Source organism: Petaurus breviceps, unplaced genomic scaffold, assembly GCF_028583685.1.
Source record: "Petaurus breviceps papuanus isolate PSGF00001 unplaced genomic scaffold, PetGlider_PUasm1.0 90919, whole genome shotgun sequence".
Lineage (NCBI taxonomy): Eukaryota > Metazoa > Chordata > Mammalia > Diprotodontia > Petauridae > Petaurus > Petaurus breviceps.
Genome location: NW_027187378.1, coordinates 1,185,645 through 1,212,178, shown reverse-complemented (window position 1 = coordinate 1,212,178; position 26,534 = coordinate 1,185,645). Strand labels below are relative to the sequence as shown.

At 37.0% G+C, this 26,534-nt stretch overlaps 3 protein-coding genes across 15 annotated transcripts in view; 2 read left to right on the top strand and 1 right to left on the bottom strand.

Annotated features, from left to right (window-relative positions):
• SLX4IP (SLX4 interacting protein) overlaps nucleotides 1-7,434 on the bottom strand; it is a 240,625-nt gene extending 233,191 nt beyond the window's left edge. For 8 of the 10 annotated variants that reach the window (XR_011165949.1, XR_011165950.1, XM_069075417.1 and 5 more), the window contains exon 1: nucleotides 7,011-7,261. The gene's annotated coding sequence lies outside the window, so the exon portion shown is untranslated. The other 2 variants (XM_069075413.1, XM_069075414.1) reach the window with 2 other exon arrangements.
• Nucleotides 7,435-9,859: 2,425 nt separating this feature from the next.
• Nucleotides 9,860-26,303, top strand: LOC138151869 (uncharacterized). 4 transcript variants are annotated; one of them, XM_069075423.1, is made up of 4 exons: nucleotides 9,882-9,990; nucleotides 12,050-12,142; nucleotides 19,606-19,843; nucleotides 26,087-26,303. In XM_069075423.1, the coding sequence occupies exon 3, from the start codon at nucleotides 19,628-19,630 to the stop codon at nucleotides 19,823-19,825; it is 198 nt and encodes a 65-aa protein (XP_068931524.1). In that variant the 5' UTR covers nucleotides 9,882-9,990; nucleotides 12,050-12,142; nucleotides 19,606-19,627; the 3' UTR covers nucleotides 19,826-19,843; nucleotides 26,087-26,303. The 4 variants fall into 4 exon arrangements, with proteins under 4 accessions (XP_068931522.1, XP_068931524.1, XP_068931521.1 ...); XM_069075420.1 differs by lacking the exon at nucleotides 12,050-12,142 and adding an exon at nucleotides 13,913-13,945 and having other exon boundaries at nucleotides 9,887-9,990; XM_069075422.1 differs by lacking the exon at nucleotides 9,882-9,990 and adding an exon at nucleotides 13,913-13,945.
• Nucleotides 26,153-26,524, top strand: LOC138151866 (uncharacterized). Its single transcript, XM_069075411.1, has one exon. It carries the CDS (start codon nucleotides 26,153-26,155, stop codon nucleotides 26,309-26,311), a length of 159 nt encoding a protein of 52 aa, XP_068931512.1. The 3' UTR covers nucleotides 26,312-26,524.
• Nucleotides 26,525-26,534: the final 10 nt, after the last annotated feature.

Here is a 26,534-nt window from a genome sequence, read left to right as displayed (position 1 = left end):
TAAAAAAAAATGCTAGATTTTGAATCTGGCTAAAGTTAACGTCACAGAACTTACTAAATGGGTTGCTAATGTTTTTGCAAAACAATGCTAGTTCAGTACTTGGGACTAAATTCCTTTCCCAACCTCATTTGACACTGCTGACCACCCCTTCCTACCAGATCCTCCCCTCTCCAGGTTTTGATAACATTGCTTTCTCTTGATTCTTTTCCTGTCTATCCTGCTTAGCTTCCTTTGTTGGACATGATGATCTACCCTCTGAGAGGATGTCCTATCCTAATCCTATCTTACTTCCCTCTATCTGATGATCATTTTCTATGTAGAAAACTCCTACATTTCCATAAGCAGATATAAGCAGGGGATAAGCAGAGTCATCCCCAACTTTTCTTCCTCCCTCACTTTCCTCCTCCATATCCAAGTTTCACTGAGTCTGTCTCTCTACCTCTCATATTTTCTCATTTTCTCCAGTCACAAAGCTACCACATAACTTAAGGCCTTTATCTCCTCCACCCAGAATTATTATGATGGTCTCCTACTGTCCTCTACGCATTCAAGCTCTCCTCTCTCTGCACAGCTGCCCAGCAGAGGTCTGACCATATCACTTGCCAGTTCAAGAAACTTCAATTTCTTCCTAATGTTCCATGGACAAAATACAAATAGCTTGACTTTTAAAGTCCTTCACAATAAACTATCACTTGTGTTTCCAGAATGATCACATATCACACCTCCTAAGGCACTCTTCTTTTTAGTCAAATTGGCCTACTCACTCTTCCCTATATATGGATTTAACATTTCACTTCCCACGTCAGTATCTTTTCAACCTGGAAACTCCAGGGCATGCCCAGTATAGTAGCAGCCAAAGTGGCCAAACCTTGAAGACTTGTCACAGCCTGGAGTAATCCCTCATGGTCTATTTTGATCCTTGTATGTCTTACAGATACAAAGTACTTGGAGCCAAAAAGCACAATTTGGAGGCTCCAACTTGTGCAAGAAAGGGCTCAGTTAAATAGTTACCCCAGGATCTAAAACAGGGCTTAGTATCTTTCCTCTGAAACACCTCCCTCTTCCTAAATCCTCTATTTCTGATTTTAGGCTACAGTATCTTTCCAGTTACCCAGAATCCCCGAGTCATCCTCTACTTATTCTCCCTCACCTTCCCCATTCAAACATCAAATCAGCAGGCAAGCCTCATCCACTCTTCCTGGATCTGGCTCCCTCCCTCCATTCATTCAGCAACTACCACCCTAGTTCAAGACTTCATTTTTTTCCTGGGCCATGGGCTCCAGCTCTTCCTTATGTATGGTTTTCTTCCCCTCATTAGAATGGAAACTACTTAAGGACAAGGATTGTCCTATTTGCTTGAACTTGCATCCTCAGTATTTAAAAATGCCTAGTATATATATATATGATTAATAAATGCCATGGTGAATGAGACACTGAGACCTAGGAATTCCCCACACAGAAGAGCTCTAGCTCAACACCTCCTTCTCCCTTCCATTTTGTCTTCCCACACCCCTCCCTCTCTCTGGAACTCAAAATCTGCCTCTATGACCCTGACCTTCAGACTTGAGCTTTCACACTTTTTCTTGCCTGGAACCAAAACACCATCTACTTCCAAATCATGATGCTGAGCTGGGCCATTTTCAGAACCCTTTAAGAGTATTGTACTTCCCAGTTAGAATGTAAACCCCTTAAGAGCAGGGGGTGTTTCACTTGCTTTTATCTGTATTTCTAACACTTAGCACAATACCAGGCATGTAGTGTCTAATAAAACATTTTCCATTCATTTATTAAATTATTTATTAACGTCTACTATGTGTCAAGCATTGTGCTAAGAATACAAATATATGCAACAACCAAAATTCTAAAATACTATCCCACAATTAAACTGACAAGTTGCTGCATATTTCATTTATAATTACTAAATTCTAATTTATGCAATCATGAATTATAAACACTATAGTAACAAGGTACTCATTTTCTACTTTCAAAACATGTATATAATACAGCATGAAAATTAAGTTATCCCCTCTTCCTATTTTAAAGGAATAAGGTTTTATTTAAAATACTCTTGTCTTTACAAGCCTATATTTTACTGACTTATGAATGAGTGGTCTTCTTAATGTATATAAATGACTTCATTCCAGCTGTAAAAAAACAAGACATAAAGGAAGTTTTCAATATTTAGCATACTTTAAAATTATTAAGTACATGTAAGAGATATATTCCACTAAAAAGAGGCATGTGCTTGACTTGTAAAAGATTAAATCATAAAACTGAAAATGCCAAAGGTAAAATCTAAGTATAAACAGGTCTTAACAAGAATATCTACCTCCTGGGGTTTCACTGTACAATATATTAGAAGCTCTAGCCACTAAACAATTTTGTTTTGCAATAAGAAATTTTGGGTGCACATGAAGTATATATTCTAAAAAGCAACATGAAACTAAATGTGGTAAAGTTAAGATAGATACTGCATCTTCTCCCCCTGTGATACAAGACTTAAACAACTATTTTTTCTAAGTGAGAACTTTTTCATAAAAGCAATAACCATTTAATACCTTTTCCCATGACAGTCTCTACAACTACCCCCAAACTTAGTAAGTAATTAAAAGATACCACTACAATCAAAACTGTAACTAAATATGTTAAAGTCCATAAGTAATATATATATATATATATATATATCATGTAGAACTTGAAAAACAATTATTATAATGGCCAATGTTTCGACAGCTCTTTGAGGTTTGAAAAACACTTTACAAATATTATCTCATTTTATCCTCTTAACAACCCTGGAAGGCAAGTGTCATTATGTCAATTTCACAGATGAGGTTAAAAACAGGCAAACAGAGGTGACTTGTCCAAGGTGATGAAGCAGCTGCTTTTGAATTCAGAACTTCCTGATTCCAGGTCCAATGCTCTATTCAATTTGCCTCCCTTTCTTCTTCAAGCACAAGTTTTCTCACTGAGCTTCTTAATACCCTTATGAAATACATAATGATAATATTCAACATTTATTTTCCTAATTAAAAAATGAATAGGGTGGGGGAACAGAAGTTAGTGATTTTTTCCTGGCTCACAAACAGTCAAACACTGACCTGGACCACCCACCCAATTCCCAATTAAGCTTTCTAAACTGTACAATCTCATGAATCCATTTCAAACACATGCTTAAGAAAAATCCTAGGTGGGAAAAGGCATCTGAATGGAAAACTCAGAGTCATTTGGCAAGTTTCTAATGTTTCATACTGCTAATTCTCTTTCCAAAGAAGATCAATCATTGTTTGCCACAGAAGGAAAACCCCACCCAAAGGAAAGCAAGTGGAAAGTGGAAAGAAATTTGGTGAATCAGTCTTTTCTTGTGAATCTAATTTGAACCTCTGTCCTAAGAATGCTGTTAACCTTTCCACATTATAAAAAGGAAAGATCTGCACTAAGACTCTTGTGCTAACATGATGTGACATTGAAATCAAATACAATATATCTTCCCTCCAGTAACTATGAGTAGTGAAATCAGAAAAGAATCAGGACTTCAAGTCCACAGACTTCAACAAAAAAAGAATTGCCAAAAGAATAATGAGAATGTGTCAATATTACTTATCAAGATTATAATATATTGATAGTTTGGCAAAAATTTGGCATGCTGAAAACAGTTGAGTGTTATAATTAAAGCAATGACATATTAACAACCTAATTTCATTTGATAAATTTAATAAACCTTAAATTATTAATGAACTGAAAACGCAGTTAAGTTATTCAGGATGTATACCAATTATCTTTGTCCATAAGTTATATTTTAAATATCTTCACTATTTCTAGTTCTCAGAAAAAAAATTAGTTTTTTTCTTTAAATTAAACTCCCAATCAAGAAACTCTACCAAGGGAAATCTTCAACTATTCAGCAATTTAGGGTTTTAGAGGTAGCTAGGGCACTGAAACATTACTGACTCACCTCAGGGTCACATATGAGAAGTTTAAAAAACTTGGAACATGTTTTTCATTTCCCTCTCTGAGATTTCATCCTCCTGGGCAGGATGGCTCTGGGCAGACCATCCTACAATCTAAATGCCAGTAACATAAACTTACTCTCTGTTCTGTGGTCATCTTATCAATAGCTTTGTCCAGGTGGTTTTGACCCTTTTATCTCTCAAACTTCTGCCCTAGAGCACTCACTGTTCTTGATTGGTAACTGTCTTTCCAGACCCACCATTTCAGCAGGACTACTTTCAATGCATCTTTTCAATGCTAACCATTAGTCTTACAACCCTGCAGGGATCCTCTTCCCTACCCTTCCAGCTCTGGAATCATGATCAAAACAACTCTGTCATTATTCCTGAAGGGGTGTGTCAATCTAAGATGAAAAGATGCCTTCTTCCTAACTGCCCTATTACTATCAAGGTTAACACCATCTTCCCAGCCCTAGTTATGTATCATTCTCAACTCCTCACTTTCTCTCACCTCACATTATCTTATAAGTGATCAAGTCCTGTCATTTCCACATTCGTAATCTCTCTTGAATATGCCCCCTTATCTCCTCTGACACTGCAACCACGAATCTGCCTGCTTCAAGTTTCTCTCCACTTTAAATGGAGATTCCTAAAACACAGGTCTGACTTCATCACCCCTCTCTTCCAATAAAACACCAGTGGCTCCTTATTACTTCCAGGACCAAATAAAAATGTTTGATTTTCAAAGTATTTCATAACTTGGCCCCTCCCTATCTTTCCAGTTTCTTTACATTTCACTCCCTTTCACATTACTTTGTCATTACTAGCTTTCTTGCTGTTTCTCAAACAGGGCACCATCTCCATCTTTCAACTCTGTGTATTTTCAATTGGCTGAATTTTGCCCCCATGCCTGGAATGGTTTCTCACCTCATCTTTGTTTCCCTGCTTCCCTGGCTTCCTTCAAGTCTCAGTCAACATTCCACCATCTGCAAGAAGTCTTATCTGGTCCTCTTTAATCTCTGAGATCACCCCTAATTTGTTGTTGTTGTTGTTCATGGGCAGCTAAGTGGTACAGTGGATGGAGTACCAGGACTGGAGTCAGGAAGACTCATCTCTCTGAATTCAAATCTGGCTTCACACACTAGTGTGTGACCCTGGGCAAGTCACTTACCCTGTTTACTTCAATTTCCTCATCTGTAAAACAGGCTGGAGAATGAAATGGCAAACATTACAGTATCTATATTGCCAAGAAAACCTCAAGTGGGGTCATAACTGAACATTAAAATTTTTAAGGGTACAGACACTCTTTCCTTTTGCATCTGTATACCCAGCATTTAGAACAGTCTGTGCTTTAATAAGTTTATCCATTCATTCATTCATTCATTCATACAATTATATCTCTTTAAAACTATTCAACATCTACCTACTACTACTCCATGCTGCCTCTCTACTCTTATTAGCAATAAATCCATAGGCCAAGAACTGTACACAGGAGTATGCAAAGAGAATCTGCTCCATAGAATAACAGAACTGTAAGAGCTCTTAGAGGTCATTTAGTCCAGCCTCCTAATTTTATGCATGAGAAAAGTGAGCTCTAGAGCAGTGGTTCTTAACTGGGGGAGGGGGAATAGCGGAAGGGCTTTGAGAAAAAGACTGAGAGAAAATTTTATTTCAGTATAAATGGATTCCATTATAATCCTATATATTTTATTTTAATCATTTAAAAAAATTATTCTGAAAAGGGGTCCAAACCTCGATCAGACTGCCAAAAGGGTCCATATAAAAAAAAGGTTAAGAAACACCATACAATGTGAAGATTAAATGCCTTTTTTTGTCTACATTAGGATTTTCAAGAAAATCAATGAAATTAATTATTTAGCCCCCTTTACTGCCAAAATTGTTGGACAACCTATAAAAACACGACCTATGTTTATTTATAGCACTCCATAAGCAGGAAATATTTAGGCAGGAAATACACTTGTACTTTATGGCTGCAAGTAGCTGTATCTTAATAGAATGTATTCTTGTACACTCTTTAGAGGAGTTTTATAGACAATGCATGACAAATAGTTAATGGCTCAGGTTCCCACTCAATCTTATCTGTAATATCTTCTAATTATCTGAAAACAAACAATGGGGAATGGGGGGGGGCAGGGATGTGGATCAATCGGGGAGCCAGATCAATGCAGAGACATGCTAGGCAGGGGTGCAATAAACCAAACTAAAATCTGACATATGAGTGAGCAATTCAATTTTAAGGTTAATAAGCATACATCCTGGTACATTCACTCAATCAATCAATAAACATTTATTAAGCACCTACCAGGCACTACCAGGCAAGGCAGCCCCTGCAAAAGTTTTTGACAATTCTTATAAAAAAGCCTAGCTATGAAGAAAAGCCTAAGAACTACTTCCAGAAGTCTCCCAATCAGAACATATTTGTAAATAAGGCAATGAAATGTTCTTAGACATTTAAAATGCATGATCAGCCCAGGACTTCACCTAGAGGTCTTTGTGGGGCAGGGGACCCAGCAGCTTTTGTTTAAAAAACAAGGAAGTACCAACAATTGGGACCAACCCTTCTCATAATTTTATCCACAACCATGGCACAGGGGATAAAAGCCGGGGCCTAGAGTCTGAAAATCTGAGCTCAAATCTGGCCTCAAGCACTCACTAGCTGTAAGACCCTGGAGAAATCACTTAACCTGTCTACCAGTTTCCTCAACTGTAAAATGAGGATAATAATAATAGTACTTACCTCCCAGGAATGTTATTAGATCAAATAAGATAATACTTCTAAAGAGCTTATCACAAGTCCTAATATATAGTAGGTGGTTAACAAATGCTTGTGTTCCCTTCCCTTCTGGGGAGGTCAGCTCTTCTCCTGAATTAGTGCATCAGCTATCTATCTCATCACCAGAAGCTAAGGTAGGATTAGGGAAACGGAATCCTTAGCAGGTCTGGCCACACCCATTCACCAGGGGACACCTTTAGCCACCTAGGAGTGAGAGCAAAGCCCTGGGGCAGCCAAAGAGCGTGATGTACAAAGCGGAAACTTCTTACCTAAGAAGCCGGTAGAGATTGTTTGGGGGAGGGGGTAAGAAAAAGGGGGAATAGTTTTTACTTCCTTCCCCTCCCCCCCAGCTTTCATTCATTTAGCACTTGGCTGTGGAAACCCAAATTAGAGAAACACCTGACTCTCAACCGAGCCTCTTAGAGGTTCGGATGATCTGTGTTTCAGCCTCCCTGGCCCGGCTCTCAGGTTCAGTAAGCCAACTTTTGGCCTCGATCTCAGGTGACCCCAGGCATAGATCACTGACCTCTGAAGCCGTTGCCTGAACTTAACATGGAGACGGGAAAATGAAACCTCTCATAGCTCTACCGGGAACTCTGCCCAAAAAGAAAATGGACGCCAAACCCTCTCGTGAAGGGCAGACGTACAGTATCACCATCGCCCATACTAAACATGGAAGCCAAAGCAACGGGTCCAAGGATAAACCAAAACAAAGATGGCCACCAGAGCGCGTGCGCTCTCCAGGCCCCCGGGAGGGACCGCCCCAACCTGGTCACGTGGTTCGTCGTGGCCGACGCTGGAGTTGACAATTGGTAATTATCACCTTGGCGGAGGTAGAATTAAGTGGTGTAACTTTGTCCCCTTGTGTAAAGAAATCTCCTTGAATGTGAGAAAACGAGGAGTGCAGGAATTTTAAATATCCTAAATCACAGACTGCTAGGAAATAAAGGCCTGCTAAAATACGAAATATGCACTTTTAAAAAAATTGGAGCTTTAATAGCTGGGAGAAAAAAAATTATACGGTATTGCCCAAGTGCTAGGGAAATGGAAAATAGTCTGTAAACATATGCGGCATAAAGTTAAAGGCACCATTTTAGAAGATTTTTAGTTCTCCCATGAAGCCCCCTAAAATGTGAGCAGAAAAAGTTGATCGCCTCTGCTTGAAACCAGCCCAGTTAACTGGATGCAAAAACCCCTTTTTGCCTATGCTTTCAGGGGGTTTCTACCTCATGTTCCATTCCTTGGGATTTTCAAGGAAGTCAAAGGATTGGAGCAGCTCCAGGATTTCTAACCTTGATCAAATATACATATATGTCTGTATATTATATTTTTCAGGAGAAAACTTTCTCTTTGGAACAGCAACCCTGAGGGTCTTCCCCTCCAGCTTGATTTCTTTCTTTTTTCTAATTAAAGGGGCCATCCCTTCACTCACTTCTTAAAGAGACCTATTCACTGAATGGGCCTTACTTCACTCAAAAAGAGAACCTGAAAGGGCCAGATCTCTCATTGCATGCTGGGTCATCTCCAGTCACTCTGAGATGAATATCATGTCCCAGGATCTAGATGGCTCTGGAGGAGAAAGTGAGGTTGGGGACCCTTGCATGGCCCTCCCTCCCTCAAATCCAAGTCAACTCCAAGTCACATCATCATTTCCCTGATGTCATGGTCCTCTTGTAAAACAAAGGACAAAACCACAATTTTCGGGGGGGGGGGGGGTGTGCGTACATACACACACACACATATATATGGAGAATATATACATATGTATCTCCAGGAGACATACACACACAAACATACATATATGGCTTCCAAAAAATGCAAAATGGTTCAGAAAAATTAGCCACAGGAACTGTAAAAAAAAAACTGTCCTACAAGTATGATCAATTTCAAAGCAAGCAATTGCCTTCTAAGAAGTTTCCACTTGGCCTCATGAAAAGTGAACACTGTCACTCCACACACATTGTTGTTCAGTCATTTCCTACTCTTTGTGACCCCATTTGGGGCTTATTTGGCAGAGATACTAGAGTATGACATGTCCTCCAGCTCATTCTACAGAACAGAAAACTGAGGCAAACAGGATTAAGTGACTTGCCTAGGGTCACACAGCTAGTAAGTGTCTGAGACCAAATTTGAATTCAGTATGAGTCTTCACTGTGACACCTAGTGGCCCACACACATATACATGTACGTATATCTTTATATATGGATATGGATATAGATGTAATATATATATCTGTATATCAACTCCCACCTTCTTCTGCAAGATGCCTTGTCCTATCTCCTCACCTGCTTTTGTGTTTCCTTCTGGGTCTGCCTTCCTTTCACTCTCTATATAACAACAGGTCACATAACTAAAAACTGCCTTAAGCAAAGTTTTAATTCAGGTCTTGAATTTACTCCAGGCCTATGCATTGTGTCACCTATTGGGAGTGTGTAAAAATGCATGCTGACAAAGGTACAAAGTTACACATATGTAAATGTGTTGCATTTATGTCTATATATGTACCATGTATATATGCACATATTATATAGACACAAATACACACATGTAAGGTATTTCAAAAGTCCTTAATCTTAAAACTCAGTGTATATGCAGGTCTGTGTTTACAAAGAAATAAATTTATCAATGCACTATACATAGAGCTATATGAGCATCCCTTTCTCCCTCCCTATATATTTAGTATCTTCCCTATTAGAATGGGAGATCGTAGAGGTAAGGACTGCTTTCACCTTTCTCTATATCCCTAAAGATTAACACAGTGACTGGCAAATAGTGTGCACTTAATAAATGCCAGATCAATGACTGCTTTGCCTGGTGTGAAGTTTGAGGTCAGCTGGGCATAGGTCTTGTGGCATTTTTTGACATCTTAATCGTTTTATCAGGGACTTCTCATCCTGGGAGTGATTTCACCACCTTTTCTTCCATTTAAAAAGAATATTTTTTGAAAGAATCCATGCAATATACTCCAATCCACGAATTCTCATTCTCCTTAAGCTTTCCTCAAGGTCAGGTTACCGGATTCTCTAAGAACAGCTCGGCAACCTTCGAGGCGCTCCTGGGTAAAACCCGGAGAATGGAATTCTCCCATTCAGGACTGGATGACGAGGGGGCGGAGCCAGCACGCGGGAAGGGGCGCATGCTCAGTTGCCGGCGCCTATCACCAGCTGCGGTCGTTGGAAGGCGGGCTTCCTTCTCTTCGGCCGGGTGTCGGAGTAGCGGCCTCCGAAGGCGCAGCGGCGATTGGGCAGGTGAGAGAAGGAGAGAGAGTGAGATAGAGAGAGAAGAGAAGGGAACTGGGGGTCGGGTGGTGGGAAGAGTTCAGAGTTGCGTTCTCTGCGCAGGGCCTAGGCCATACTCTTTGGAGCTTCTGGGTGAAGGTCGATGGGATCCTGGCGGCATTAAAGGATGCCGGGAGGAGGGGGCGGGGCAGTTGGCCTCCCCGGAAGTTCCTGCATAGTCTCCCGCAATGATTAACCTCGGCGTGATTCCTAGGTGCTCAGATGTTCAGGGGCTGGATCGCTGATAGCAGCTGATGCTATACTAACTCTTAGCGTTGGGAGCTAATTGATAAACTTTTAAGAAGGCCCTTCTAGCTCTTAATAACAGCTCTCTAGTCCTAGCCTATCATTTTACAGATGAGGAAACCTAGTTCCAAGAAGGTTAAGTGATTTGCCTAGGTCTTAGGGAAAGTGTTAGAGTAGGATTTGAACTCGGGTCCTTTTGATTTCCTTGTACTGCCAGATTCTGGAGGTGCCTTCTATAGCTTGAGATTAGGAGTCATGCTTAGACTTGAAGCTGTACATCAAAATGGTTTTTGTACCTGATGAGAATGACACCATAGCAAGTAAATTTGAGTTGTGTGTCAAAACACGAACTAGACTCCACGTTCCTGTGTCTGCTACTGGTTCTCCGGATCAGTTTTGCCAAGGAACTCCTTTCTTTAGCTCCCAAGAATTGTGATATATCAATGTAATTAAGGACTGAAGGGAAGGTAACCAGAGTTCCTTCATTATTCAACAAATTTATTAAGTTGCCTTGAAAGGGGTCCTGTGGGAAATTCAAAGATAGACCCTCCCCCCCCAAAAAAAAAAATCTGGCTTGTAATTGTATGTTGTCATTTTGTATACACACACTTCACTCTTTAAAGATTTCACATTTTGGAGAGCAAACCTGTATATTGGTACCAACCCTTTTTCTCCAGGAATTTACCTTGTAGTCACTTTTTGCATGACCAAGGAGGAACATCTTAGAAAGAAATTGCTTGCTTTAAAATTGATCATTCTTGTAGGACTATTTTTACAGCTTGTGTGGCAAATTTTTCTGAACCATTTTGCACTTTTTGAAGCCATTTAACTAGATTACTTCCAGACCAGGAGAATTGAAGCAAGAGGACAAATTAATCTGATCATTACGAATCTTGAATTAATATAGTTTTATAGCAGTGAGAAATGTATTCAGAGGCCACAAAGTTAAGACCCATAATACCTACCAACTACAAAACAATTTATATTTCAGATGTGTCTTGTTTTTAAGGATCCCAGGAAAAGATACCACATTTTATTATAGGAAATTGCTGTTAATAATTGTGTTATAGACTCTAAATCCATGTGGTATGACTGGAGGTAGGAAGAAATGGAGAAGGAAACAAGAGAACTGTTAATTTGAAAATTGATCATTTTAGTTTCAAATCAGAACATTTGAGTAAAGGGTTTCTTTTTTTTGCATTTTCAAATGGAATTTGCAGAATTTTAAAATGGAAATTGATTGATCCATCACTAAAAGCAAGCTATAAAATCAGATCTGTTTAATTCTTTTTTCTTTCATTTCATGCACTCAGCATTTAACCAAAATATCAAGAAGTGACTGTGGGTCTCTCTTTGAACCATTTTACAAAGGCAAACAAATGTTTTCATAGTCATATAATGTTAGAGCTTGAAGACCCCTTAAAAGTTCACTGAGTTTAATCCACTAGAAACAGGCCCAGAGAAATGATGGATACTTTTCTTCTGGGTAAGGTATAACCAAACAGTGGGAATATTGAATGCTGACCGCTCAGGGGAGCTTTGATAGACAGTGTAAAATGCTGTCAAAATGTAAACCTCTAAGTATATTCAGTGTTACATTATATTTGTGATGAGTAGACATAATTTTAAAATCTTCAGAGCTGCCTTTATTTTTTTCATATTAGGATTTTAACATTAAATTGTTCAGAAACCCAAATAAATCTCAAGCAATAAATCTCAGACATGAAAGAAACATTACAAGTAACATGAAATGGATTCTTCCTTCTTTTTTGCTTTCCTTTAGCAGTCTTTCTTGCATGAGGATTAGATCTCTTATTCCCTCACCTTGACTTATCCATCTTGAAGTTCAGTGACAGGGTCACCTACTGTAAGCCAGGTATGTGGCTAAAGAACTCAGAAGATATTGTACCTAGCAATCTTTTATTTTTTAAATGTTCAAATTCTCTGCCAAGGGTAGGGGACTCACTTCACTTATATGGAGTTCTCTTAGTCTCAGCAGCAATTCCTACCACTCCTTTTTTGTCACTCTTAAAATTATAAATTGTCGCTTAGTTGTTGTGGAATTCTCAAAACAAAAGTAGTATGCAACAGTCCTGTATGTAATGCTCTCTGTCCAAAATACTGGAAGCAGAGTTTTTAAATTATGTCCTCATACTTGATAATAGTGTCTAAGGTAAGCCCAATTTTAAATAAATTGTAAGCTATATTTGAGGCATGTTGTGAATCTCTGGTGTATAAACTGTATATTTGGAGGATGTCTGATAGGAAGCAGAACATGTGTAAGATTTCCCTGACATCATTAGGGTATTGAAAATTTTAAGAGGTTACGAACTGTTTGCTACCCTATGGCAAGCTAGTTGGTATAGTAGAGTGCTGAATTTGGAGACAGGAAGAAGTGAAGTCAAATCCTACTTCAGACAAGTAGCTATGTCAATCTGAGTAAATCACTTAACTTCTCTCAGCTTCAGTTTCCTATCTGTAAAATAGAGGTAATAGAACCTACTTTATAAGAGTTAGGACGACCAAGTGAGAGAGCACAGGTAAAGTGCTTTGCAAATCTTAAGGTATTATCTAAAAGTTAGCTAATTAAAATTATTTAGGAACTGCCTCATTTGGTCCAATTTATCTTCTGTTGATTACTGACACTTTTATTCAAAATAATATTCTATACTGACAGGTAACATTCAGATCTCTTCTCTAAAAAAGCAATTCATCCATTTAACCTCAGTCCATGACAGTTTTGGAATCTACTTCAATCTGGAGTGAATTTGAAGGGTTATGATACAGGTTGCTAATTCTGAGGTTGAGGACTACGCTCATGAAAATAATCTGTGACTGTGATAAAAATCCCAGGTCCTGCCGGAGTGTAGACCCTGAACTGTCCCCAAAGCCTAGAGGACTTCTAGACTACAGATTAATTTAGGCCACATTGAATTAGAGTAGGTCCCTCAGTATCTTTTGCAGCTTGAATTCACTCCACAGGATCAGTTCCTAGACTAGGAGTTCTTAATTTTTTATGTGTGTGTCCTGCCTACCTTTGGCATTTTAGTGAAGTCTGTGTACCCCTTCTAAGAAGAATGTTTTAAAATACATAAAATAAAATACATAACATTGTAAAGAAACCAGTCATTTTGAAATAAAAAGTCATTTTTTTTCCCATCCAAAGTCACAGACTTCCAGTTAAGAGCTCTTGCACTAGCCCAGTCAATCAACAAACATTTATTAAGTGCTTATCATTAGTGACTAAGGTGTTTGGCATTTAATCTATTCCCTAAATCACTGTTGCCTCTTTAGTCACTTTCACCTTAAGAACCAGCAAATTTTTTATGTATGCATAATTTGGGTTGTTCCATAAACATATGCCCTCCCTCAAACCTTATCTCAATTGTCATTTAAAAAATTTGTGACCACAAAGAATGTCAACAAATAAAATTCAAGAAAACTAAGATCGAAAATACTTGAAACCTGGTATCACATTAAAAAAATTAAGGAATAGTTTGTAAACATTTTAAAAATTGGTCCATTCACAGTTAAATCATCTCAAGTACAAGAGCAAGAGAATATCTTGACCAAAATAGTTATTGAATTAAAGTAATAGCAAGAATAAAGATAAGTATTAAAGTTTGTTTTGTTTTGTATCCTAAAGGGGAGCAGTTGGACATCAGCTTAACTAGAGCAGGTAAGAAATCCCGTAAATTCTGAACCTTGAAAATGCTTCGCTTTCCATTTTCTGCAGGTAGGATATGTGAGGGGCCAGCTGGAACATCTTATTTGATTTTATTGCAAGATGGACACCTTGAGCTGCATTTTTAGCTCATTTGCTCTTTGGAATTCATTCCACTTGTGCATTTTCTGATGGATCCAGGATTTATTTTTATTCAGTTGTGTCTGACTCATCATTTGGGGTTTTCTTGGCTAAAATATTGGAGCAGTTTGCCTGTTCCTTCTTTAGTTTTACATATGAGGAAACTGAGGCAAACAGGGTTAAGTGACTTGCCTAGGATCACACAGCTAATAAGTGTCTAAGGCCAGATTTGAACTCAGCAAGTCGAATCTTCCTGACTTCAGACCCAGCACTCTATCCACTGCATCACTTCCACTGCCCCTTATGCAGAATAGTCTTGTGTTATTCAAATTTTCTTTCCTTTACATTTGAAGATATTACTCCTAAACACTTGAAAAATTTGTTGTTTGTCATTGGAATTACTAAATTTAACCTGGAGACCAAATGAAAATGGCATTAAAGAGAATCAAAATAGGAAAAGCAGCCAGATAGATCAAATATATGTCAGTATGTATACACACATATGGCACATACAAACCCACATCTATCCTGTATATAAAGTATATGTGACCATATATGTGCATAATTTCTATTTTGTAGAGGTTTGAGAGGCCCTATGGATTAGAGAAAATGTTTAGTCTTCTTCATCTTATCTGGTTAACCCAGAAGGCTTCTAAGTTGATTTTAAATGCCATGATATACTTTACTAAGTTAAGAGACAGGTTTTGCCTTCGTGGATCATGAATATTGTGTAAAATTGCACTTGAAGTAATTTCATAGCCAATTAGGAACTTTTCTGCTTGCATTTGCTATCCCTTGAATCCCCAAGTAGTCTTCACATTATTCCAAATATAGCAGATTGAGATACTTCAGTTTAGAGGTTACAGTCACAGATGATTATTAGAAGAAGCGGGAATCTAGGTAATAAATAGAGATGGAAAAAGGGATTCCTATAGTTATGGTTGTTTTTAAAAGAGTAATTGTCCTCTAATGGACATCACATTCGAAAGAATATGAATTAAAAGCTAGAATCAGGTGACTGAAATGAGAGAGAAATAACAATGAGCCCCCGACTTTAGCTAAGTTCACTGAGTGAGTGAACCAAATAACAGGCCAAAGAAAATTAAAATTAGTTCAGCTATATTATTTAAATATCAGCAGAATAAAAGACACAGGATCCAAGGTCATATCCACTAGCAGACCATAAATTAAATAGGCCCACTGACCTTGGCTTAAAAATTGTGTGACTCATTTGTGGATCACCATTAGCTAATCCCTTATAATCAGAGATAAAAGAGGATCAGGTGAAAAGGGGAGCTCATGTCAGATGTCAATCCCTAGATTTGTTAAGCTTTTTTTCCATAGTTTCTTGCCTGTCAAGGCTATGATCTGAGTGTTCTTTAATCATCTACTTAAGTATTTTAGTAGCTACCAATTCTTTAAAAAATATATTGTTACTTATTTCATTAAATATTTCCAAAATATATGTAAAAAAGTAACAGTTTTTTAAATTTTGAGTTCTGATTTCCCTCCTTCCCATCCCTATTTTACCCTTTGAAAAGGCAAGCATGTTTAAAGTCATGCAAAACATTTCATATTTGCCATGTTGCAAAATAAAATACGCATTTAAAAACAAAACAAGAAAAACAAAGTTTAAAAAAAATGATTCAGTCTGCACTAAGAATTCATTAGTTCTGTCTGGAGGAAGATAGCATTTTTTGTCTTGGTCCTTTGGAATTTTCTTGGGTCATTGTCTTACTGTGTATAGTCTGGTTATGCATACTTATTTTTAGTTCATATAAGTCTTCTTGATTTTTCTGAAACCACCCCCCTCATCTTATAGTACGATAGTATTCCATCAAAATTATATACCACAACTTACTCAGCCATTCTTCAATTGATGGGCATCCCCTTAATTTTCGATTCTTTGCCACCACAAAAAGAGCTGCTATAGATATTTTTATACAAATAGATCTCTTTCCTTTTTCTTTGACCACTTGTACAAATTGGGGTACAACAGTAAAAATCAGTATTCAGACTTTTGACTCTGGATAAGTTTAGTGGGAAAAGCCTTGCCTTGAAATCTGGAGGACTAGGGTTCTAGTCACAGTTCAGTCTGATTGACAATGTTGTCTTGAATACAGACCAAACCCAAACCCTGCAAAAATGAAATAATAGTTGGATGAGTGGGGGAGGATTAATGTAATAGAATAGGAGATACTTATTCTGAAGACTAAATGAGATTAATAAAATTAATATTTTGAATGCAAAGCAGAGGCAGTTTGGCCAACAATTCAGGGAGATTTATTTAACTCCCCAATGCCTCCAGCAAACTCTGTGACTGTAATTTGTTAAGTTGTTCCTGATATGTATAATACTTTTTGGAACCTTTCATAAATTGCTTTGTATAAATAAGGAAATAGGTAAAAATCATTCCTTTTCTTCTAGTCTTTCCTGTAGGAATGTGAAAGACTGAAAAATATTAAAAATTCACTAAGTAATGCAGTAGGAATAGGTTTTTTAAAATTATTCTTTCAAAAATGTCAATTTGCTTCTATCTTATTGGTTAGAATAAGGGTCATTATATTTCTTTTTACTGTGAGTAAGCCCCACAAGGTTATTTGGAAGATTAAATGAGATAATATGTATAATTTGCTTTTAAAAGTATAAAATACTATCCAGCTGTGATCCAAAGGACATTAGAGATAGCTAACAGAAAATAATTATCTGCTCCCTCAGCCCTCTCCCTCCCCCATTAATCAATGATTGCAGAAGAAGTAATGAGTCAAACGTGATTGGATTATAGAAGTTGTTAAATAAACATTAAAATAATCATCAGAATAAAACATGTACCTTAATAAATAGGAAATTGTATGGTTCATTATATTTGGTGAATAAGGAATTATACTGGATTCTTAGCTTGAACTTTAAACAGAAGCACCTCCCTATAGAAACACTTCCCTGAATTGTAGTACCCTAAAATAAAGTCGTAGGAAATTATGTTAATATCAATATTAAGAATTCTTATCCTCTTTGTTCTCCAAGAGGCTTTTTGCTTCCATTTTTTTTAATATGAAGTGCTTCTCAATTAAGAAATTGCCTTGTAGATCTATTGCATGTTACTATTACATTTTAAACATTATTATTTCAGTATAAATTTAACTTTTTCCAAAATACTTTTAGTCCCTTGAATCATTTCTACTTTTAGTCCCTTGAATAATTTCTTCTATCAGCTACAAAATACTAATTTCAGAAATAATTATAATTTTTTCATTCCTCCAAGTTTTCTTTCAAGAAGCATGTTGTTTTCTAAGCAAAAGATGACAGGTACTTCAGGTTGAAAAGGATAAATAGAGGAAAGACTGAATTTTAAAAGTAATTTGACATTACTTCAAAATAGATTTAGATGAGTTGAAGAAACATAGGATGTTAGTTAACAGTATTGCCTGAAGTATTGAGGAAATTAAAGTTGGACATAATGAAGGGTAATTGTTGCCAGCAAAGTCAGGTCTTTTGTAGACAAAACGCTACAGTTGTGTGGAAAACATAAGAAGCTATAGGGAAAATTTACTTTTGTTAATTAATCATGGCTTCATTCTCCCTCAGAATGCTTCTCTTACTCAGTCCCTGTGATATTGTTAATCTCACATAGCTCATATGTTAGTAAAAGCAATGCAGACTCTAGTTTACCTCATAGGTGAGAGAAGCAGCCAGTCAGTTTCAAACAAGGAATTGTCATAAGCTAACACACAAAGCATATTAGATACCATGGGAATTTTAGGACAGGAAAATTTGACTAATAGCTTAGCTAAATTTGACAACAGTAATTGCAGAAATGGAATTTGGAGCTTGTAGAAGAGGTTTTCGAGTCCTCACAAATAATATGTTACAGCATTTATTAAAATCTTCAGCACATCTCTAGTATGAGTGTTGCACAATAGGGGATGATTAACAACTAATAGGGAAACTGCTAATACAGTTAAACTTTAGAAGAAAAGAGATAATTTGGTACCCTCTAAATTTTTCTAATGACAGTGCCAATAAAAGAAGATTTTTCTGGTGCAGAAGCTAGTTATGATCTTAACCACAACTTCAGCATTTTTTTTTTTTGCCTATTTGGGAGGGCAATTGGGGTTAAGTGACTTGCCCAAGGTCACACGGCTAGTTTTTGTGTTAAGTGTCTGAGGCCGGATTTGAACTCAGGTCCTCCTGACTCTAGGGCCAGTGCTCTATTCACTGTGCCACCTAGCCACCCCAACTTAAGCATCTTTTACATAGACCACTGTGGTTAATAATGCATATTTCTTTTACTTAGTTAAAAAAAAAACAGTTTGAGGTGGCTTGCTCCTCATCCTGTTACCTAGCCAGTGAGCCATTCAGCCTTTAGAATTTACAGAACATAAACAAAACTTTTGTTTACAGAATTACAAAGCAAAATCTTTAAAGATCATCTAGACCAGTGGTTCTGAGTGTGGTCTGGGGGGTCACCTTTCAGGGGGGTCTGCAAAGTCATAACTATTTTTATAATAATACTGACATTTTTCATTTCCAGCATAATAAATATTGATAGAAAACAACCCACATAAGCAGAAGTTCTTTGGGGCTTCTTTAGTAATTTTTAAGAGTATAAAGAGGCCCTAGGCCTAGTTCTAAGACCAAAACATTTGAGAGCTGCTAATCTAAACTATTCCTCTAGCTAAGGGCAGGATGGCCCCTAAATCTCCCTAGGATAAGTCATCTTTAATTACTTTAAAAATCCTGTCTGATTGAGAGAATTAATGGATGAAAAAAAAATGAGTGCCTCATATACACAGTATTCTACAACATCCTTTAATGGTTTGTTTCAGTCTTTATAATACAAAAATTTAAACATCTAAATAATTCTGTTATAAGTTCAAACCTATTCCTTGTGACCTGATCTCAATGGAAACACAGTAGTTCATATAAATAAAATATTTTTATATTCTTTAATACCGTAAATATTTATGCAAACTTGTTTTCTTTGGGCCAGTTTACCGTAAGGCCTTTCTTTATAGGTTCTTTTTTTTTTTTTCCCTAAACCTTTAGGCTTTGTTATTGCTTACTTCTGGATTGTCTCTTAAGTTTTTCTACTTTACTGGAGAGCCTAAATAATAAACACCTAATCAGTTACTAGTCAGAAGATTACTTTTGTTAAAGATTTATCTAAGTTATCAATATTAACTTCAGTATTACTCAAAAACATTGTTATAGTCATCTAAATAAAATGAGTTCTCTTTGTAAATCTGTTTCCTAAGGTTGGTATTATAATTTTCCTAGCAGGTATGATAATTAATGTTCTTTAATGAAAACTGAACAGAAGTTATTTTCAAGTATTACTTTTATGAGTTTGCCAAGCTTCCTGCTTCTGCTTTCTGCCTGTACAAATTCCTTTTTGTTAATTAATGGTGTGGCACACAATAATTAAAGATGTTTGACATTCAAATTTTACTGTTTTGAGCAGTGCTATTTCTTTTTGTAGTTTACAAAAGCAATTTGGGGAGGATATTATTTAAAATAATTAACTTTTTATGTAGGTACATTGTTGCCAAAGTTACTATGAGTCTTAAGACCTTTTGGAGAGACTACAAAGTTCTTCTTGTTATGATACCTTCTATCGGACTGATTCACATAGGGTGGAAGAGCATTAAGAGCAATCCAATTTTCCAAACTGCCAATGCTAACGAGGACAGTATTCCAGAACCTGGAATTGTGACACATATGGTTTCACAGAAGAAACAAAACCAAGTCAAATAGCAATCATGCAGTGCTTAGGTAAGTGATTTAGCCATAGCAACCAAAAGAATATGTACTAATGAAAAATTTCCTTTTTTTTTTTTTTAAGAGAAGAGAAAATGTGTAAAAAAAAAAAACTTGGACAAATCATCTGTTTAATTGAAGCATTGGCAAATTTTTATGTAATCATTTTTGTGTGCTATACAGAAGATTGTCTCTTAACTGTCTGTGTGAAAATGGAGAGTTAGAGAGGATTAGGCATAGCTGCAGTTTAACTTTTAAGATCTTAAGTCTGCTTTTGCAAAGTCAGCCAAACTACATAGGCTACTATTCCCCACTTTTGAAAAAGTAATGCCATAAAGGCAGTTTGGAGAATTGCAAGAGAGTAACTACTATGTAGCACAATTTCAGGGAGATTTAAATGAAATCGCCAAGAATTTATTAGGAACCTACTGTCTGCTAGGTGGTGCAGTGGATAGAGTGCCAGAGCTAGAGTCAGAAAGACTCATCTTCCTGAGTTTAAATCTGGCCTCAGAGATTTGCTAGCTTTGTGACCCTAGACAAGTCACTTCACCCTGTTTGCTACGACTTCCTCATCTGTAAAGAAGGAATGACAAGCCACTGTAGTATCTCTGCCAAGAAAACCCCAAAATGAGGTCACAAAGAATTGGACAAGACTGAAAAATGACTGAACAACAACGTGGTAGGCACTATGCTAAGCACTGGGGATAAAACCCTGCCTCCCTCCCTTCCTACCCTTCTCACCCCACACACACATAAATAGTCCCTGCTCTTGGGATGCTCACAGTCTAAAGATGGAGACAACATGCAAATAGCTATATACAATAAGATATACACAGGATAAATTGGAGATAATCTCAGAAGATGGCATTAAGGAGAACTAGGAAAGGGTTTTTTGTAGAAGGTGAGATTTTAGCTGAGACTTGAAGGAATTGAAGAGGCAGGGGTAAGAAGAGAAAATTCCAGGCATGTGGAACAACCTCTGAAAATGCTTTGCCTCGTCTGAGGAACAACAGAGACCAGTGTCACTGGATCACTGGAGGGTAGTAAAGTATAAGAACATAAGAAAAGGTGGGAAGATGCCAGGTTATAAGGGCTTTGAAAGCCAAAGAAAGGATTTTATTTTTGATCCTGCAGGTAATAGGGGCCACTAAAGTTGATAGAATAGAGGTATGGTATAGATAGACAGATGCTTTAGGATCACTTTGATAGCTGAGTGAAGGTTGGACTGGAGTGAAAGAAACTTGTAGCAGGTAGGCCAGTAGTGGGCTGTTGGAGTGATCAGCACATGAGGTGAGGAGGGCCTGCATCAGGGTGATGGCAGTTTCAAAGGATTTCAAAAGGGGTTGTATGCAAGAGATACTTCAAAGGTAGAATGGACAGGAGTTGGCAACAGATTAGACATGGAAGGTGGAAGAAAATGAGTAGTGGTCTGTTGTTATTCTGAGCCCAGCTGACTGGGAGGATGGTGCTGTCCTCCGCGGTAATAGGGATATTCAGAGGAGGCAAGCATTTGGGGAAAAGGTAATGAGTCCAGTTTTGGACATGTTGAATTTAAGATGTCTCTGAGACAGCTGTTTGAAATGTGGGATAAGCAGTTTGAGAGACTGGAGATCAAGAGAAATTCTTTAAAGAACTCAAAATTCCATTATGAAAAATAAGAACTACTACTGGATTTTAAAGTTTTATTTGGACAATTAAAATTTCTAAGTCAGTCCCTAACTTTCCAATCAGCCAGATTTCTGAGTTGAAGGTGATACCAAGAGGCTTTGTATTTACATTGAGGAGCAGCAAAGTATAGTAGAAAGGTTACATGTTTTGTAATCAGAAATTGTTTTTCAGTCATGATCCCATTTAGGGTTTTCTTGGCAAAGATACTAGAATGGTTTTCCATTTCCTTCTCCAGTTTGTGTTACAGATGAGGAAATGGAGGCAAATGGCGTTAGGTGACATTACCAGGGTTAGATAGCTAGTAGGTGTCTGAGGCTGGATTTGAACTCCGGAAGATGAGTCTTCCTGACTCCAGGCCAGACACATTTATCCACTGTGCCATCTAGCTACCCAGAAGATATAGATTCAAACTTCTTTATATAACGGTGCTGGTATTTCTTGCCCACTATTCATTTCATAGGGTTGTTGTGGGGAAAATGTTCTGTAATACCATAAGTTGCCATATAAAAGTTAGTTTTCCCCATTATTCATTTCAGCAAACATACCTCAGGCGTTTGTTACGTAGAGAGCACTATGTCAAGCAATGGGGATACAAGAGATAAGAAAATAGGCTCTGCCTTCTAGCAATTTCCTTCCTATCAGAGGGATGCAACATACATGGATAAGTAAATGCCAGTGTTTTCAAAAGGGAGAAATCATTAGCAATTATGTATATCAGGAAAAAGCTTCATATAGGAATTGACACTTGAGCTGTATTTTAAAAGAAGTTTAGGGATTCTCAGGGATGTTAAGTCAAATAAGTGTATTCTGTCCTTGGGGGAACACATGTGGAAAGGCACAGAGGTGAGGGATGGAATGTTATTCAAGGAGCAGCTAATAATTCAGTTTGACAAGAATGGAAAGTGTATATATGATGATAGAACTAGAAAGGAAGGTGAAAGCTAGGTTATAAAAGGCTATAGATACCAGGCTAAGGATTTTAAATCTTATTCTAGAATCAGTCAAGAACTGTTAAGTAAAAGAATAATATGATTAGATGTTTGGTTTAGGAATATCATTTTGATAGCTGTGTGGAGAATGGTTTAGAGAGAGAAACTGAAAGCAGAAAAACCAATTATGAAGCCATTGCAATAATAGGAGAGAGGAGATGAGTGCCTGAAGTAGAATGGAAGTATGTGAGTGGAGAGAATGATAGATCTGAGAGATGTTGTGGAGTAGTCAGTGAAACTTAGCAACTGGTAGGATGTGGGGGGTGAGAAAAAAGGAAAAGTCAAGAAGTTCAAGATTGGCAAACTTTGGTGCCTGGAAGGATGGCAGTGCCCTCAATAAAGAGAAGTTTTTAGAATTGTTATGTTTGGGGGACACCGATTTTCCTGTTGGACATGTTGGATTTGAGATGCCAACAGTGCATCCAGATAGAAATTTCGGATTTCAGGACTGAAGTTCGAGATTAGAAATGGATATATCAATTTAGGATTTATCTGATTTTAAATGATCGTTGAATCCATGGGAGCTGGTGAGATAACTAAAAGAGAGTGAATAGAGAAAGAAGAGAAGGCCCACTTCAAAACCTTGGGAGTATGCTCACAGTTGTTAGGAGAAGGATAATGATTTAGTTAATGAGAAGAAATAATAAGAGATGCAGAGAACCAAGAGAAATCAATGTCATAGAAGCCAGAGGAAAGAGTGGACAGGACAAAGAGGTGGTCAAATTGGAAAAAGCTACAAAGTCACCAAGTAGGATAAAGAATGAGAAAAGCCTGTTGTCTTTAGCAATTAGGAAATTCATTGGTAACCTTGGGAAAAACGATTTTATTCATGAAGTGGATTTGGAAACCAGATTACAGGTGACTGAAAAAAAGTGACAGGTGAGAAAACTGAAGTTCTCGTCTCTAAAAGTTCGACCATAAAAAAGGAGAACCAACTTTGGTTGTGCTAGATGAGTTTAGGGGGTTAGCAGCATCAAGTGAAGGTTTTCTAGGAATAGGGAAGAAATTAGTGTTTGTAGGCACCAGGGATGGAATCAACAGATAAGGAGAGATTGAAGGTAGGAGAAGGGGAATGAATGAGGTAGCAAATTCGAAAAAACAGTAGGAACCAAGAGGAAAAGTGAGAGTTTGTCCTGGCAAGAATGGCTACCTCCTCATCAGAGATTTGGACAAAGGACCAAACAATGAAGGGTGATTTTTTTTTTTTAAGTGTAGGATAAGGGGCTAGAGGGAAGTAGTGATGTATAGCCTTTATTTTTTTTGGAAATAATTGTAGGAAATTTGAGGCGTGGACTATCTTATGTTGTCTGTGTAATAAATAGAGAAAGCCTTCAATGAGTGCCTTGATAAATACATTTTTAATAAATATGCTTAGTAAGCTAGTATGAATTTCTTCAGCAGCATTTAAGTGTGAGTGGATAAGGTGGATGGAGATACCAGGGTTGGATATTGGGAAAATATAGGTAACCCTTCCTGCCTCCCCCTCCTGTTTCTAGAACAGTGGAACAAGAGATTGAATGGTAGGTGAAATATTTTGTTTCAATTTTAAAACAAGGCTCTAGGATATTTTTTATTATCCTTAATTTTGAATAGATTCAGAACTGTAATCTGAAGTTAACATTAGCGAATCAGTCACTTTTCATGGAGCTGCCTGGCCTTCATTCTCTTTTCTCTACCACTGCCATGATATTCTAACAAGTTTTTCTGCTGCCTGCATTCTCCTTCCCTAATCCATCCTACAGGCACTACTATCAGTCTTCCTTATGTGCATGTCTGATCATATCACAGTGTTCACCACTAACCCTTAGCTCAGAGACCATAGGCTAGTGAATAAAACTTTTAGCCTTTCATTCAGTGAGTTTTTTCTACCATTTTATAGCTCATGCTTTTCCCACATTTCTGTACAACTTCTGACATCTCAAATGTTAACTCTTGGTAAAGCTTCCTCCACAGGATATCATTTCTTCTTCTGTACTCCTGTAATACTTTGCTTGTGCCTTTATCACTTTGCATTGTAGTTATTATTCACTTGTCTTTTTTTTTCTCTTACCGATCTTCTCCTGTCACCCGCATTTAAATGCATTGGATTATAAGCTTTTTGAGGGCAAGGATTGTTTTGTATTCATCTTTACATCTTCCTGTAGTGCTGACCAACAGCATCTTGCATATAGTAATAACTTAATAATTGTTGTTTTGGTCTGTGCTGATGACAGAAATAGGGAAGGTTTTCTAAATTTATTATCATGATATCTGTATGATATCACTTTATTAATTTTAAAAGTAAAGATTGTCACATAGAAGTAAACCAAAGTTTCAAGTAAATATTTTCTTTTGATTTTACTAAAGCCAAAACAGTTATAATGATTCCTAAACATACCATAGATATACACAGTTTGTACTCAGAAGAGCTAAATTCTGCTATCAGGTAAACAGGATTTTTCTTCTATTTACAAACAGTCCTTGAATGAAAAAAACTATATACTTCCTTTAACTTACTTTGCCCCATTGACTTCTGTAGTGATTATCTTCAGATCTCTTCACTCTGATTTCTGCTTATCCTCAAAATTCCAATAACTAGAAACTATAAAATGACAAGTACATCGTAGGATCAAGCATTACCATTTCAAACTATTAGATGGTCTTATTCTTTTCACATAGTACTATATTAAAAGGTATTTCATTCCTTATAATATATAATTTACTACTGTAGTTAATAAAATTTGTACTTTGTTCCAGCTTGTTCATTTATTTGGCATTTCATAAAGTTTCGTTTGTAAGATCAGAGAATCTGAGATCAAAGATCAAACCAGATCCTGTGTTCACTCTCTGCTACCCAGCATGTCATTGGTATCCTTGTATGTGTTACTAGTAACTGAAGATTTTAAAGATATGTTGCCTTGGACCATACTTCTAAACTGAAAATCACAATTGAAAATTGTTAGGAAAATTTTGCTTTAAATTCAGTGTGATTTTTTAATTTATATTTTTTGTTGCAATATATTAGGATGCAAGGGTTATATAGCATAAGTATAAATCAGTAATGACTGTAGAATTAAGGATGTCAAAAGTTGTTCTATATTGATGGCTGTATATAAGATATAATTGCCGTAAATACACCATTCATACCTCAAGTTTCCTAGGAAATTGAATTTGGTTACAGGCAGAAATATGGTATTAAATGTACACCCCTTTTAATAAAGTTGATTTTGTCTCATCTGAGGAAACTTAGACCAAAAAGCATGTTTAATTTTGAGGTGAAATGCATTTGCAGGTCACCTACCTTATTTGTGTTTCCCTTGTGGGCTTCTAATTCATGTTGTTTTGCTTTCCAAAATCATTAAAATGTAAATGTTTATTCTCAAAACTTTAAAAATACAAGAACTTGAAATCCAGATTAATTTACATATCTGAACTTCTAGAGGCTAAGCTGATACTTGTGCCAATTTGAAGTTCTTTGCAACTTATTCTGAGGACATAGAATGTTAGAAATAACATTTAAAAACTGTAGTCTGCAAGCATATGTGAATGTTCAAGTTGGGGAAGAAACTTTAGAGGTCACCTCGTCTAAGTCCCTAATGTCTTATGTTTGTGTTTCTTACAGAAGGAAGTATCTCACCAAAAGAATTGTCTTTGGAGCTTGGATTTCACTTTGGCATCAGATAAAGAGATGAAACAAATCAGCTGGATTAGAAAGAACTGGCTCCTTGTAGCTGGATTAACTTTCATAGGTGTCCATCTTGGCACATATTTTATACAGGTAGCTGCAAAACACTCTGCCAAATCTCAATTTGAAAACAAAGAAAAGAATATCAAAGAAATTAAGTAAAAGCATCTCTGGAAGTATTGATGTATGTTGTTACGGTGTTCAGTCAGCATGATCTGATGAACTTTAAAAGTATAAACTGTTTAAAAACTGCATAGCCATTGTGCCATACATTCTGACAAATCCTTGATGAGTTCATTGTATAACTAAAATAGCTGTGAAAACACATTGTCTGAAAAGTATGATTAAGAAAATAAAACGCATCTTTACTAGCTATATTTAGTCT

Coding starts and splice junctions, on each gene's coding strand:
- LOC138151866 (XM_069075411.1), top strand. CDS start 26,153: ATGAAACAAATCAGCTGGATTAGAAAGAACTGGCTCCTTGTAGCTGGA.
- LOC138151869 (XM_069075421.1), top strand. CDS start 19,628: ATGAGTCTTAAGACCTTTTGGAGAGACTACAAAGTTCTTCTTGTTATG.